The sequence below is a fragment of the Hydractinia symbiolongicarpus genome, chromosome 1 (assembly GCF_029227915.1).
Source record: "Hydractinia symbiolongicarpus strain clone_291-10 chromosome 1, HSymV2.1, whole genome shotgun sequence".
In the NCBI taxonomy this organism is placed as follows: Eukaryota; Metazoa; Cnidaria; class Hydrozoa; order Anthoathecata; family Hydractiniidae; genus Hydractinia; species Hydractinia symbiolongicarpus.
Window position 1 is genome coordinate 15002586 of NC_079875.1, and position 13580 is coordinate 15016165.

Genomic DNA, 13580 nt, shown 5'->3' on the forward strand with positions numbered 1-13580 from the left:
GAATCGTGTCATACATGAGCACAGGGGTAATACCATGTTCCAAAAATCCTTATCGCTTCGGTTTTAAAAGAAATCAGTGAACAGCCTGGCATTAACCCGGTTAAGTTTAAAAAATTACTCAGCAATTTTATTTTGCATAATAAATTTTTAAATCAGTAATAAAAGTGGCCGCTGCCAACTGCATTTAGCATAAGAATTGTTAAGAATTGTGTTGCAGCCAAACTGCATTTGGCTACTTTCACTTGCAGCCAAACAGCATTTGGCTACTCTCACTTTTTAGCAGGATGTAGCTAAAAGAGGAGCTAGCTAGGTAGACCCAACTTCAACATAAAAATAAATAATAATATACCAAACTGAATAAAAACTTTAAAAGTATAGGAATAAATAAAGCTAGCTATAGCTAGCTGCCTCAAAATGTACGCTTTGTAGCTAGCCAAAAACTTAAAATTGGTTTGTTTAAGATTTATACGTAGCTAGAAAACGTGATGAAATATTCACCTTAACATGTGAAAACAAACTAAATAATCCTATAGGATAAAAAGTACTCAGAAGAAATAAGGAGGATTGAAAGGAAACCTACAAACTTCACACCATCACTTCCAAACCAAAATGGCCTTCGTAGGGGTAGCATGTTTCCTCCCGTCGGCATGTTGAGACCGCGAAGCACTTGGATTGGTCATTAGTGAAAATGGAGCCTCGTGATTGGTTTATTACAATGAGCGGCAAAGCAAGGCCGGTAAAAAAACGGGGTCTGCCGGGGATTCGAAATAAAGCTGCAGGGCCGCGGGGATTTTCGGCGGGTCTCGCTACTTGCTCCGCCATGTTGCGCAGAGACAGACAGACGACGGCTATTATTAAAGAGATGATTAATTTGTCGTTCTTTACATTTCAAAATGGCGCTTGACGTGTTTTTTTCTCTAATCTGGCTATTCTCTTTTGTTACTAAACTCATCAAAGAGATATCTTAGTGTAAAGACAAGGAAATGTAGAGACGATCAAAAAGTATTTACAAATACAACTAACTTTTATTTGACACGGATAAACAACTTGTCAAATTAGAAAATACACTGCTTATACCCAGGCTTAAGGAATTACAATAGATCCCTCCAACGCAGAGGTCTTACGATTTTGAAAAAAAATACAACAAATTTACGCCTTACGCACTGGGTTGTACCTTATAGAACTTTTTGCTTTTCAAAACAGCTGTGCGCAAGATCTTGTTAAGAGTCTAGGTTTTAAGTTGCTGAAAGCCTATGTGTCTGGATATATAGCTTGGCAGAAATCAGATGACATTTGTTCAGGACAACTTCGTCTAAAGTCTTTTAACATCGAAGAATATTATATGGAATATTATTTATTCCTCTAGATCGCTAAACCTGATGTTAGGTACTCTTATATATATATATATATATATATATAAAAAAAAAAAAAATAAATAAAAAAAATTCGCCAGTGTATAGCAAACACAAATGTTTGATGGAAAAGAAATATAAATCAGTGTGATTGTCCGTTATTTTGTTTTTAACTATGGCGACTAAGAAGAACTTTATGTAAGAAAGCTTATGTTATTATCACCGAGATGCAGAACCATGTTAGTCAGTTGTAAGTATAAAGATTGCTGAAAAATGGTTTTATAAGCCATCATGGATCTAAATAATGTGAAATTATAAGATGCTACTGAGATCATTTTGTTTTGATTTGCACACACGTTTACGTTTATATTCTAAAATAGAGAAAAACTGAATTCCTACCTGTATGACCGTCCACACGACCATATTTAGTGACGTTCGTAAAAATTGGTTGAGTCTAAGGGTATGGTCTGAGGTGTTCTAAATTTTGACCAATAAAAACGTGTACCATTATGCTGAAAAGAACAGGCGTTTGTTAAATTTTTCAATTTGTAAGGGTGTTTATTCGAAGAGAAGAGCGTTTAAACTCTGTTACTGATGGGCTTTTTTTACTCTTTTTACACTTTGATGCCCCCTACCGCTGCCCCAAGCATCTTCATAAATAGTTATCGCAAGACGCCTTGTACAAAAAACTTCAATATGATAGATTTAGACGGAAAAAATGTTCAATGCTCTATGACGTCATGTTTGTTTAGGAAAAGTCACAAAAATCAAATTGTTTCGATGACGTGGCAAAAAGTTAAAAAAAATAAAACCGGAGGGAGGGACACAGTGCCCCCCCCCCCCCTCCCCCATAAGTAATAGGGGTTAGCTAAAGTTTTGTAATTTATTTTGTTAGTGCAATACATTTTTTTTGCATAATATCAACATCATCATAAATACCACCATTGTTTATTATATGGTGAAAATGGCGCAGCGTCGACGATATGCCATCATTGTTTATTATAAGGTGAAGATGGCGCAGCGTCGACGATATATCTTCCGATATTTTGAATAACTCTTTCTCGGTAAAATTCAACATTTGCATTAAGTTTTATAGCGGATATTTGTTGGAGAAAGTGTGAATAAGAGGACATTTATTGAAAAATTAATTATAGTGAAGCATCTTATAGAAGCGAGAAGTTTATTCAAAGCATGACCTGATTCCTGATTAGACCTCGACCACAGGGCTATTTTTTCTCTTTTTTTATACCAAGACGGCGAGACAGCGTGATGCAGAAGGGCCACGCCTAGCAACAGTCCTTTTTAATCAATTACATTTTCTTTACCCGTGTAAGTTTTTTATTAGCACATTGTGCCAGCCTTTTACTTCTCCTCTACCAACCTGTTATCTCTTTTATATATCGAGACGGTCTTAAAGTCAGAAAAAATACAAGATGGTCTAGTGACGAGGTTGCTCTTGATCTTCTATATGTCTGAAACTTTGGAAAAAAATTACCAGCATAACGTTAGTATTTTTTTTGTTATGTAATTGGTAAATTGTAACCACGATATATTCTTTTTGTTTCTCAGGTCCTCACTCTTCAGTTATCTTCACTCGTGTCTTGTTTGTTATTTATTAGTTCTTGCATTGCTTATACTAAGCTGTTGCTTTTTAAAAAAAAGTGTGTATAGGTCTAGACATAACGGTTTGTTTAGTATGACGTAAAAAAATTAAAATACAAACAAGCATAAAGAAAATAAATAAGCAAATAAGTAAATTTGCAAGCCAAACAAATAAAAAGAACTATTTTTACGCGCGTTAGTCAATAAAAAAGGACAAACCTAGTTCCAAGAAAGCAGATCTTTTGCGTTAAATATAGCAGAGCTTTTCACTACACTGGCTTGTCATCCTCGTCCCCAGATTCTCCTGGACTTTGAGCCGTTGTAACAGGTTCGCTATCAAGTTCGTCAAATAGGCAAAATACGCCGAGAACGACGTTGTTGACTCACATTTAAAATTTCGATATAATTTTCTTGACCCATTTTTTTAAGTTCCTATTTACTTTAGTAAAATGAAACACGTGGAAGTTTGGTCTCGTTTACCCAGTACGTTATTTTCAGGAAAAGTAGTTAGCCTTTTCTAAACCACTCTTTTTAGGTTAAAGAAAGACAAGATAATTTTTCCAGGCTTTTGATAAATCAAGGCAAAATAGGTAACGTTGGATATGTCAATCATTCAACTGTCAATCAAATACTTGTCAATCATATATTTTTTGCATTATAAATAAAGCTTCATTCGTGTTGTTAATTAGCAAAAAATTAATATACTAAAAAAAAAATAACAAACTATATCTGTAAAAAGACAAAGAAGGTTGAATGGTAGCTAAAGAGTAGGCCGGACATGATAACAAAAAACAAACTAAGGGGTCTCTTCAACACAGTTTGTTTGGCCAATGGTAATTAAATCGCTTTTCAGAACAATCATGATCGCTGTAGGTGATCAAGAGATTTGATTTTTAAGTGAATTTCTAATTGACTGCGTGGTAAAGTTTATGCTGGTGCAGGTATTTTGTTTATTTTGTTTACTTGTTTGTTTGTTTTGCCTTTGTTTGTTTATTTCTCTTTTGTTTATCCGATTTGCATGTTATGAAGCACACAAAACGGCTAATTATTATTTGTAGGTGTCCAAAAAAAGGGATTAGGTGTTCTGTACAACTTAAAAATCAGAATAGGAAAGTAAAAGTCTAAAGGAACAGAAGGTATAACTTTTAGATATTGCATAGCTCTTTTTTTTACCATAACCACTAGTGAATTTGGTTTGTGTTGATGGTGTAAGCAAAGTAATCTAGATAATAATACAAGAGGGATTTATTTTTAATTTGATGCTTCAGTATTTCCGCTTGTTTTAGATTAAGATATAATTTGATCGATTTTTGAGTTGATGAGAAACAGATTATCCGCGTGTGAGAAGGTTAAAAATGCAGCTTTTATTCTCACCCTCCATTGCAGAGGAAATGGGACAATTTTCCAAAAGACTATTTCAAAAAGCCGCAGTAATGAAACTTTATTAAAATTTTTTACAGTTTTAGCACTTATTAGACTAACATGAGATCTAAAGGGGGTTTCTTTAATCTCGTTCCCAGAGCTTCTTTTTCTCTTTCTGTTATGCACCAGCTACATGTCAGAAAACGAAAAAAGGAGCCCTGGGGACGAGATTGGTGTTTCTTAACATTTTTTTCCTGGTTTTGTCTATTTATTTATTTTGCCTAGTAAGATGCCTTCGTGTATATAAGAAATGAAAAAAATGAAACTTTTGATACCTGGAAAATTGGAGTTACGGTATAAAAATAGTAACATACTTCATAAAATATTCTATCAAGGGCTGTGTCTACCTCGTACGCAGGGCTATTCTATGCCTATCATAAGCTGATGAGACGGCTCTCCTCTTTATATAGGCGAAAGGCTCTGGGCACGATGTTTCTTTTAAAAAAGACTTGTCCTAAGCATGTTGCGTGCTTTTACAATTTAAAGGATTAAGTCCTGAATAAGATTATACATTTTGCGCGCGAAGTGATGAAAATTCTAACAACGACTAAAATTTTGACTGAGAAAAAATTATGTTTGATCAACAAATCGAGCCATTATTGAAATTTTTTTGAAAGAGGTAAAAACAATAAAAATTGTCTTTTATATTGATATCGCATTAAATAAACGACGACGGTCAAAGGTGACGGATATCTTAAGTGGTGAGAAGAAATACCGACAGACGGAAAAATCAGCCGACGCAATTTAGTCGGACAGTAAGGTATTGAGTCTTTCGTTTAAGGCCTTTTTCTCTCTTTTTGATATAAGAAAAAAAGAGAGAAAGAGCCCGGGGTCAAGGTTGCTGTTGTTTACCTCCATAAAAATCGATGTTTTTATATCTTCCTAACATTGTTAAAAAGGTGCTTGGAAACCTGAAGAAAGGGGACCTTAAGTAAATAGCTAACATCTTCTGTGTGTCTTTTCTGACAACTTTGTCCCCAGGCCTTTTTTTCTTAAACACTATTCCAAAATCAAAAAGTGAAAAAAGCCCTGGAGCGAGGTTGTCTTTCCTGCTTCCACTTTCAAAATTGTAATATCTTTTCAAATCTTTTTTGAAATCAAATTTAAAATGCTAAAAATAAAATTTGAATATATCAAGGCATGCGAAGAATATTTTTATCCCTCTTGATAAAAAATCGGCATTAACTTCCCCAATCTAAACATTTGTATACATTTTTGTCATAAAAGCAAGATGAAACAACACCGCTGCACATAGTTAGGAAATGGCAGAGACAAAAGTGCATGAACACTAAAAGGATTACTACAAACGTACGTGTAATATGATTGGGTATAAAATACTTCAAAAGCTTTTCATTGGTTAAGACAATTAATGACAGGACATTAAGCTGATTTGCATATTTGTTGCTTTCGATCTTTAACAACTTACGAGGACTTAGCACTAAGTGTACACACACACAGCTAACTCTCGATATTACGAAACCTCCGATATATCGAACTAACTTACACCCACTTTTTCTTAAAACATTTAAAGAACTCTTCGTTATAACAAACTCTTTGTTGAATTTTTTTTGTGTTATTTCATGGTTTGATATATTGAAAGGTTAATGGTACTTTCAGGATCCCTCAGATTTTCGTTCTGTTTGTTTATCTACGTTTTACTAAAAAATACCAATTCTACCAATTAAGGTCTTACAAAGTACACGAATTTTCTTTTATTAGTATATGCTTTGTAAGAATGTAATGCTGGTTTTACAGGTTGACAACAATCGGTCTATTGTTTAGAACAATAGATAAGAATAATGACGAGCCTAGTACGTTATTACTAATTCTTCTTCTTTGCAGCTCCGGCTTGAAACTATGAAAGTTTTTCGCCTCCTGTTATACAGCAAATTTGCGGTATATTTAGACTTTGGCAAAGATTTATTAATGACACAATGGGAGCGGATTCTCTATAGACGTGTTACGGAGTCACGAAATAACAAATGTGATAACCAGTTATCGACACTGTTGTGGGAAGTGAATTCTATTCTAAGAAAATTGCCGCGAAGCAAAATTAGGCCACCTTTGAGTAGCAATGATACGCGTAAAAATACGGCTTTTGGTTATATTCCAAGAACTATAATACAGGATATGGTGAAGAGGTTGCTACATCAATTTTTTGAAGCTGTCGCAGTCTTTAATTAGCTGTGTAGATGTCAGTAATTAATATCTACGATTTTTAGTTAATCAATCATTATCTCTTTCACCTCTAGAGTATTTCAACAATTATTTATTGCTTTTAAGATACTAATAGAAGGTGTCTTGTGATTATTTTGTGCTGAGAAATTTAGTAGTGCTACAGTTGCAGTTTATTCAAGTTGTATTTTGACAGGTAAAGTTTGTTTGAGTGTCTATACAAAAGTCGTGGCTATGTGTATAATAAGAACACTGATAGGCCACTCACTGCAAAATGTGTTGCAATGAACCACAACATCTATTGTAGGGGTTTATTTGGATCTGTAGAACAAAGGCTTATGAGAAGAACGAAGATAAGAGAAAAGAAAACGAGAAAAATGTGAAATCGTTATTTTTATAACAAGATCTTGCTGTGCCGATCTCCTACCCACAAGTAATAAATATGTTTCTGATAATATTATTGACCATGAGAGTATCTCGTTATCTTAGAACGGGGTAAAGATGGGAAGACAAGGAATTAGGATCGGGGGTTGTAAGAGTTTTTACCCGGAAGTGAAGCAACTTAAATATGTGATATATAAAGTTAAATCTAAATACATTTTAAAATCAAAACACTCAAAAAGTAAATGGATATTTTTAAAAACAGCATTTCATTTCCAACCCTATCTGTTCATTGCAGGGTCGTTTTTCAATGTATATGCATTTGTATTCATAGACGTTTTTATGTAGAATAGAAATAAAATTACTAAATAATATCGTGGGCAGAAAAAGCGGATAAAAAGTCCTGCGATGAAGTGTCAAGAATCGGCTATACAATGGAGTGTTTAAGCAGTATATAAAGTGTTAGCAGAAGTCACTACAGTGTCAATATACAGTGACGACACGTGACAATAAACTGTATTCATTAAAAAGCAAACAAAAACATGAATGAATAAACAAATAAATAACTTCAGTTGATTTACACAAATATAATATTGTGAAGAAAGAGATGAAACTCTTACGCATCTGGGTAAAACTTCTATTCAGCATGAAATATTTCATCACCAAAGCAAAGAAGACCAAATTTTGGTTATTTATTTATTTATTTAACTTGCACACTTGTTTTGGTCAATGGTGGTGAGTAACCTTTGATTTTTTTATGTGCAGGTATTATTAGTTCCAGAAGGCAAAATTATCGAGCGCTGAAATTATTTAAGAGTTGCTGGTTGTTTACAGGAACCGACGAAACGATTTTGAAAGTTGAGGCGTCCATATTGTGACCAAGAAAGCCGCCGCCATAGTTGGGGATGTCAATAATTTTTTTAAAAAATTTAATACCTCCGGATTGGGTACTGTGTAAGCTTTGCGTGAGTGGGAGGGAGCATAAACACCCCCACGTCAGTTCCGTCTTAGGGTTTCTCCGACGTGACTGCTAATGATATGGTTATAGGTTAAGTTGTACAAAGTTTGGTTAACAATTCGGTTTATCTAGCTGGTATTTTTTACAGCTCAAGGTATTGATTAACCCTTTTTACTTCACTCATATTATGCCAAGTTTTACTACTCTATTTCTTATAAAAAAGAAAAGGTTTGTAAAAGCTTTCTAGGTTACCCTAAATTTGATTTTTATCGTTACGTATAATGTAAATACATAAAGACCAGTGCAAAAAACGCGAAGAGCCTGATTTGCGTGTTGTTATGTGGAAAATTCTCTTTAACAAGGAAGTTTTTCTTGCTTATAATTTTCATGATTTAATTTTCATTTATTTTTCTTTCATGCGTGTTTGTACGTTATGACGTCAATTTGCTTGTCACAGTCAGCATAAGAGATTAACTGGCGCGTATCATTTTAGGTGCCACAAACTTCACATTATTTCATTCCCAGTCCCCTCAATTCAAGTAACTACAATCATGTGTAAAACATGTACCTTATAATCACCCTCCCTCCCCCCGTTCCTCCTCTATCCTACCTATAATTATCCCCGGCCTTCGAAAACAATTCTGGATAGGTACAATCTCAGCTTTGTTGTTGGGGGAAGGGTTTTTTTCTGTATAGCACCACTATATTTTGCACATTGTTGTACTTCTTTGGAAGGCCAAATGCATTTTGATAATTCAAGATAGTGAGATTGAGTTTTGTACAATACATTTGTTCGTTAATATCTCTGTGTTGTGTTACATCCATTGGGAGAGTAAGAATGAGATTTATGTAAAGTTTATGAAGTCTATAACGCTACGTTGGTGCTCTATTCTGACTGCGTGGCAGTATTCCGAAGTACGCCTATTGTCGTCGCAGCATGGACGAAATGTCGAGATTTGTTCGAGTTATTCAAAGAAATGTTTTGCTTCAGCAGAAAGTCTAAATTATTTCCAAATCAGTCTCCACCGGCACATCAAGATGCGTACTCGCTTTAAAGTTTTATTTTCTCCCGCTATGGGTATTAGAGTTTATCGCCAACCTCCTGCCAAGGCTTTTTCAATGTCTTACACAATCCTATTTTTTAGGTTGTATTCCCGCGTAATTGCAGAAACAAAGAAACTGAATAAACAAGACCAGTCAATGTGCTACCATTTTAATTTGAATGACGGCCAGTTAAAAGCATGCTTAGTTGATCCAAATGTTTTGCTTCTCGTTGGCAAGGGAACAACTGATGGTCTGGCACATTGTGAAAGACAATTCGTGAATGAACGATGGAATTGCTCAAATAATAACTTCAGTAACAAGTTATTTAAAAGAAGTATGTATCTTCGTTGGATACCTTTACACCTTAAGCAAGCTAACTCTGGGTGCCTCTAATTCGACAGTAAACGGGTTTTCCTAGTTACCCAAGGTCATTTCAGCTTATATTTGGGGAGAGAGAAAATGATCAAATTGACATGACTGTTTACCAAAATTCTCCATTTACTAAAAGCGTTAGAGTAAATACAATAAGTAGTTATACGTGCGCGATGCTGATGCAATAAGTCACATAAAAAATTACCGTAAAATATTTGTATTTAATGAAATTATTTTTTTTACAGTTATTGAACATTTTTAACACCTTTATAAAAAAAATTAAAAAACTCCCAGATAAAGTGGGATTCAAAACAAAAATCTTCACTTCACTTCATGATCAAAGGTGCACGATATTGTTCTACTCAATTAAACCTCGTTCCTAGGACTTTTTTGTTATTCTGAGAAGTAGCAAAAGGCAACATAAAAGACAAAATCAATCGTAGTAGGAAGGTATTAGAGACAATGCAAAGTCTCACAATATCAAAAAATAAATAAAAGTCTCGAAACGGAGTAAAATAGCCAGTTTTACTTCAGTCTTCCCTTACCACAAACGATATTTCGTTTTACGACAACCTAATTACTTGACTTTTTAGGGACACCGGAAACCGCGTACGTAAATGCTATCTCCTCCGCAGGTGTTATAAATAAACTCTCAATAGAATGCGATCGAGGCGTGTTAAACAGTTGTGGATGTCGCACGGCGACACCTCATCGTCGCATGTGGAGTAAAAATGACGAAGAAGAACCTGTTTATTGGAGTTACTGCAAAGATCATTTAAAATATGCGATACGTACAACTCGAATATTTCTCGATCCGAGTCGCGAAGAGACATATATCGATGGGAAGAAGCGAAGCTTGAAGAAGCTTGTCTTGATACAAAACAATAAAGCTTCAAGAAAGGTAACAACCTGGTACCTAGGACCTTTTTAATTTTAAATAGGGAATCAATACGTTTCTACCATATGACAAATTCGTTCTCAAAACTCTTTGTTTTTTAGAAACGATTTGACAAAAAAGTCTTCTCCAAATAATAATAATATAATACTAATAAATATTTAAAGTGGCTAGCCCAGAAAGTCACAAAAACCTATAGTGAGTGGGTTGTTTCCACTGGGGGCCACTGAAACTAATAAAAAAAGTTCTAGGGACAAGGTTGGTTAATTGTTATTCCTAACAGATGCTTTTAAATTATTTAGATAGCACACGAACTATCAAAAAAACACAGAAAATGTTCTTGTTATGGAACGACAGGAAATTGTATTGCAAAAACATGTTACCGTTGGTTACCAAAACTAAAAGTCATAGGTCAAAAGCTCTATGATAAATATAAAAATGCTGTCAAAGTAAAAATAAAAAATATGAAAAAATTGGTATCCGCTGAACCGAGGAGGGTTTTAAAAAAAACTGATTTAGTCTACACTGAAAGAATAAACTATTGTGACGTCATACAGTCGCTGGGTATTGCTGGTACCCAGGGTCGAGTATGTTTAAATACAAAACCAAAATCGGGCGATGATATGACGTCATGTAAAATACTTTGTTGCGGACGTGGTTATAATCCGGTACGAAGAAAAGCAAAGGTGAGATGTCGCTGCACATTCAAATGGTGTTGTGACGTCAAATGTCATTGGTGTGAAAAAGAAGTGACTGAATATAGGTGCAAATGACACATTTTTTCCCAGGACTCTTTGTCTTTCTGACATTAAAATGACCCTAAACGAGAGACCCTGGTAACAAAGTTGATTTTTACTACACTTTCCCGCGCTTTTGCTTGGGAAGGAATTACAAGATTATAGCTACGAATATATTTATTGTTGTAAATAGTTTTGATGAGTTTATTGGTTCTTTTTACTAGAAATTTTGGTTACTTGCTACTTTGGTTACTTGGTTTCCTTTGAAAACGTATCAATTGAAAAAAAAATAAAATGTAAAAAGGGAAGAACACATCCGCAAAATGCAGAGAACTGCAGACTTTTCCGAACAATATTGCATGAGGAGACTCATTTAACGGAAAATAATCGTTTAGTGAAATTTCCCTTTTCCTTTCTACTCATTGCGCCTATCATCTATTTTTCGGCATCATATTTGTTTATTTCTTCCCTTTCATATTTTTTCTCTTTTTCTAAAAACACTACAAGGAAAAAAAGAAGCGCTTACCTGCATAATTTCATTTCCATGATTGGCCATAAAAAATACTACTGGGAACTACTATATTCGCAATTAAACTGTGAAATACCGCAAACATTTATGCCCGCAAAATTTCTCCCTATTTTCTCTACCCCTGTACCGTATTTGATTTTAGCTAAATTTGTTAATATATGCCACAAGTATAAATAATTATTTAAAAAATATCAGTGCGCGGAGAAAGGGTTTATTAAGGAGAGGATACTTTTTTTACGTCCCTGTAGGATAAGCACTCCTATCTTTAATACTCTACGCACACTAAACGTGGTAATTTTCATGAACTTGAGTTTATGCGAAAGTCTCTCGTGAAAGTTTATGCCCTTAATTTCGCATTTTCCCTGAAAATTTGTGATCTAAAATTATAAGCAATGCCAAAAATATTTTTCCAAAAAGATATTTATCACGAACCATTAACCCAAAATTTATCCAATCGAAAGAGATAATTTCTGACTGGTAGCCTTATGGTAAAACGTCTGCTTACAGTGCGGGAGGTCTTGGGTTCAAACGCCAGATACTATAAAAGAGTAAATCTATCTCTTCTGCTTAGCGCTCATCATGAGAATAGGATTTGGTGTTATTTTGCAGTTGTCTAGTTGAGTAATTGCAGTGTTTGCACGACTTTCGTAGTTCAAATGGGAGCTTTAAACGCACTAAGACCCCTTCGCAGGACCCCTGTTAATAACAGTACCAATAGGAACTGAAGGGGCTATCCTGGGTAGAAATAAAGAAATTAAAAAAAAATTTAAATTTCCATTTCCAATGATATTAATTTCACGGCAGACCCTTCTTTACAAAGTAAGTAAGTAACGGGAAGTTTTAACGTCCTTGGAGATTTCATTCTAACGGTTAGCTCTTCCTCCACTTTGACTGTAAATATTACATTAACGCCAGAGAATCGTATAGCATCACTCTAACTTGCTTGCCTGACACATAAGCCCGTTAGCTGTCATTAGATGGCACTAAATGGGCTTACAACCCTGCATTTAAAGTGCACCGGAGTGAGGACTCGAACCTGAACCTGAAGTCAAATGAGCTACCACTACACCATCTCTGGTTAGGATTAATTGAAACCTGGGGCTGCCGAATTTCACGAATTTTAGAGCTCAAAAGAAGGTATATATATAAGGTCGCGCAGAAAATGATGTTATGATTATTAATTTGACGTCAATTAAATAAAGACTAACAATCTGACGTCAATTGGATAAACGATAAAAACGCAGTTATAGTGGGATGATGCGTATAAGATGTTTCCTTATCTTGTGTGTTTATGCGACAGCAATAGTGGAGGATGTCGCGTGTAAAAACGTGACATACGAGTGGAAATTTAGTCCCGGCGTCAAAGATGCTACAAAGGGATATTTATACATCACTTTAAATAATCCGTCATCCCACAATCAAGAATACTCTCAATCATTGGATTGTTTCTCATTAGAAATACTACAACATGATAGAACCCACGTAAAAGTTCCCGCAGGAGAAGAGCGAGTTGTAAGTTATAAATTGGGTATTATAAAAACTTATATGAAGGAAAATCCCGATCAGTTGGAGCATACATGTGTGTATTATAATTGGCTGAAGAAAACGAACCAAAAGAATGCCGAAATGAATACCACCATACGCACCTATCCTGGTTACACTTTCGTACAAGAATGCACTTCATATGATGGAAATGACCTTATAGTAGAAACGTCCAAAAACAAATTTTCATCTAAGACAATCACCCTTACGCATGAAGGATCGTTAACACATTATATTGCTAATATTTCCTGCGAGCCTTACATCAATCTACTTCTCCATGGTAACATGTACAATTACTTGCGTAACAACAAATCTTGGACAATCCCGTTAACACCAAATTGTTCCAATGTACTAGACATTGATTATAGTGGAGAATGCAGGCTTACCATATATCAGTTTTGCCAAGAAAAAACATTGTTGAAGGAGATCGTCTACCCCTATTATGAAGGAGATGTAGATGAATGTGCTCATGTTGTAGTTAAAGATGGTGTCAACGAGGAGATAGTTATAGAAAATTCTCTTTTGGAGGCGTCAGGGTTAATCGCGTTATTTTTGTTACTGATGGCAGTTT

At 34.9% G+C, this 13580-nt stretch overlaps 1 protein-coding gene across 3 annotated transcripts; it reads left to right on the top strand.

The window, feature by feature from the left end:
- Nucleotides 1-1380: 1380 nt before the first annotated feature.
- Nucleotides 1381-11174, top strand: LOC130641988 (protein Wnt-5b-like). Of its 3 annotated transcripts, none has more exons than XM_057449053.1 (4): nucleotides 1381-1602; nucleotides 9036-9268; nucleotides 9900-10207; nucleotides 10504-11174. In XM_057449053.1, the coding sequence occupies exons 1-4, from the start codon at nucleotides 1580-1582 to the stop codon at nucleotides 10972-10974; spliced, it is 1035 nt and encodes a 344-aa protein (XP_057305036.1). In that variant the 5' UTR covers nucleotides 1381-1579; the 3' UTR covers nucleotides 10975-11174. The 3 variants fall into 3 exon arrangements, with proteins under 3 accessions (XP_057305036.1, XP_057305042.1, XP_057305027.1); XM_057449059.1 differs by lacking the exon at nucleotides 1381-1602 and adding an exon at nucleotides 6873-6984; XM_057449044.1 differs by lacking the exon at nucleotides 1381-1602 and adding an exon at nucleotides 7094-7667.
- Nucleotides 11175-13580: the final 2406 nt, after the last annotated feature.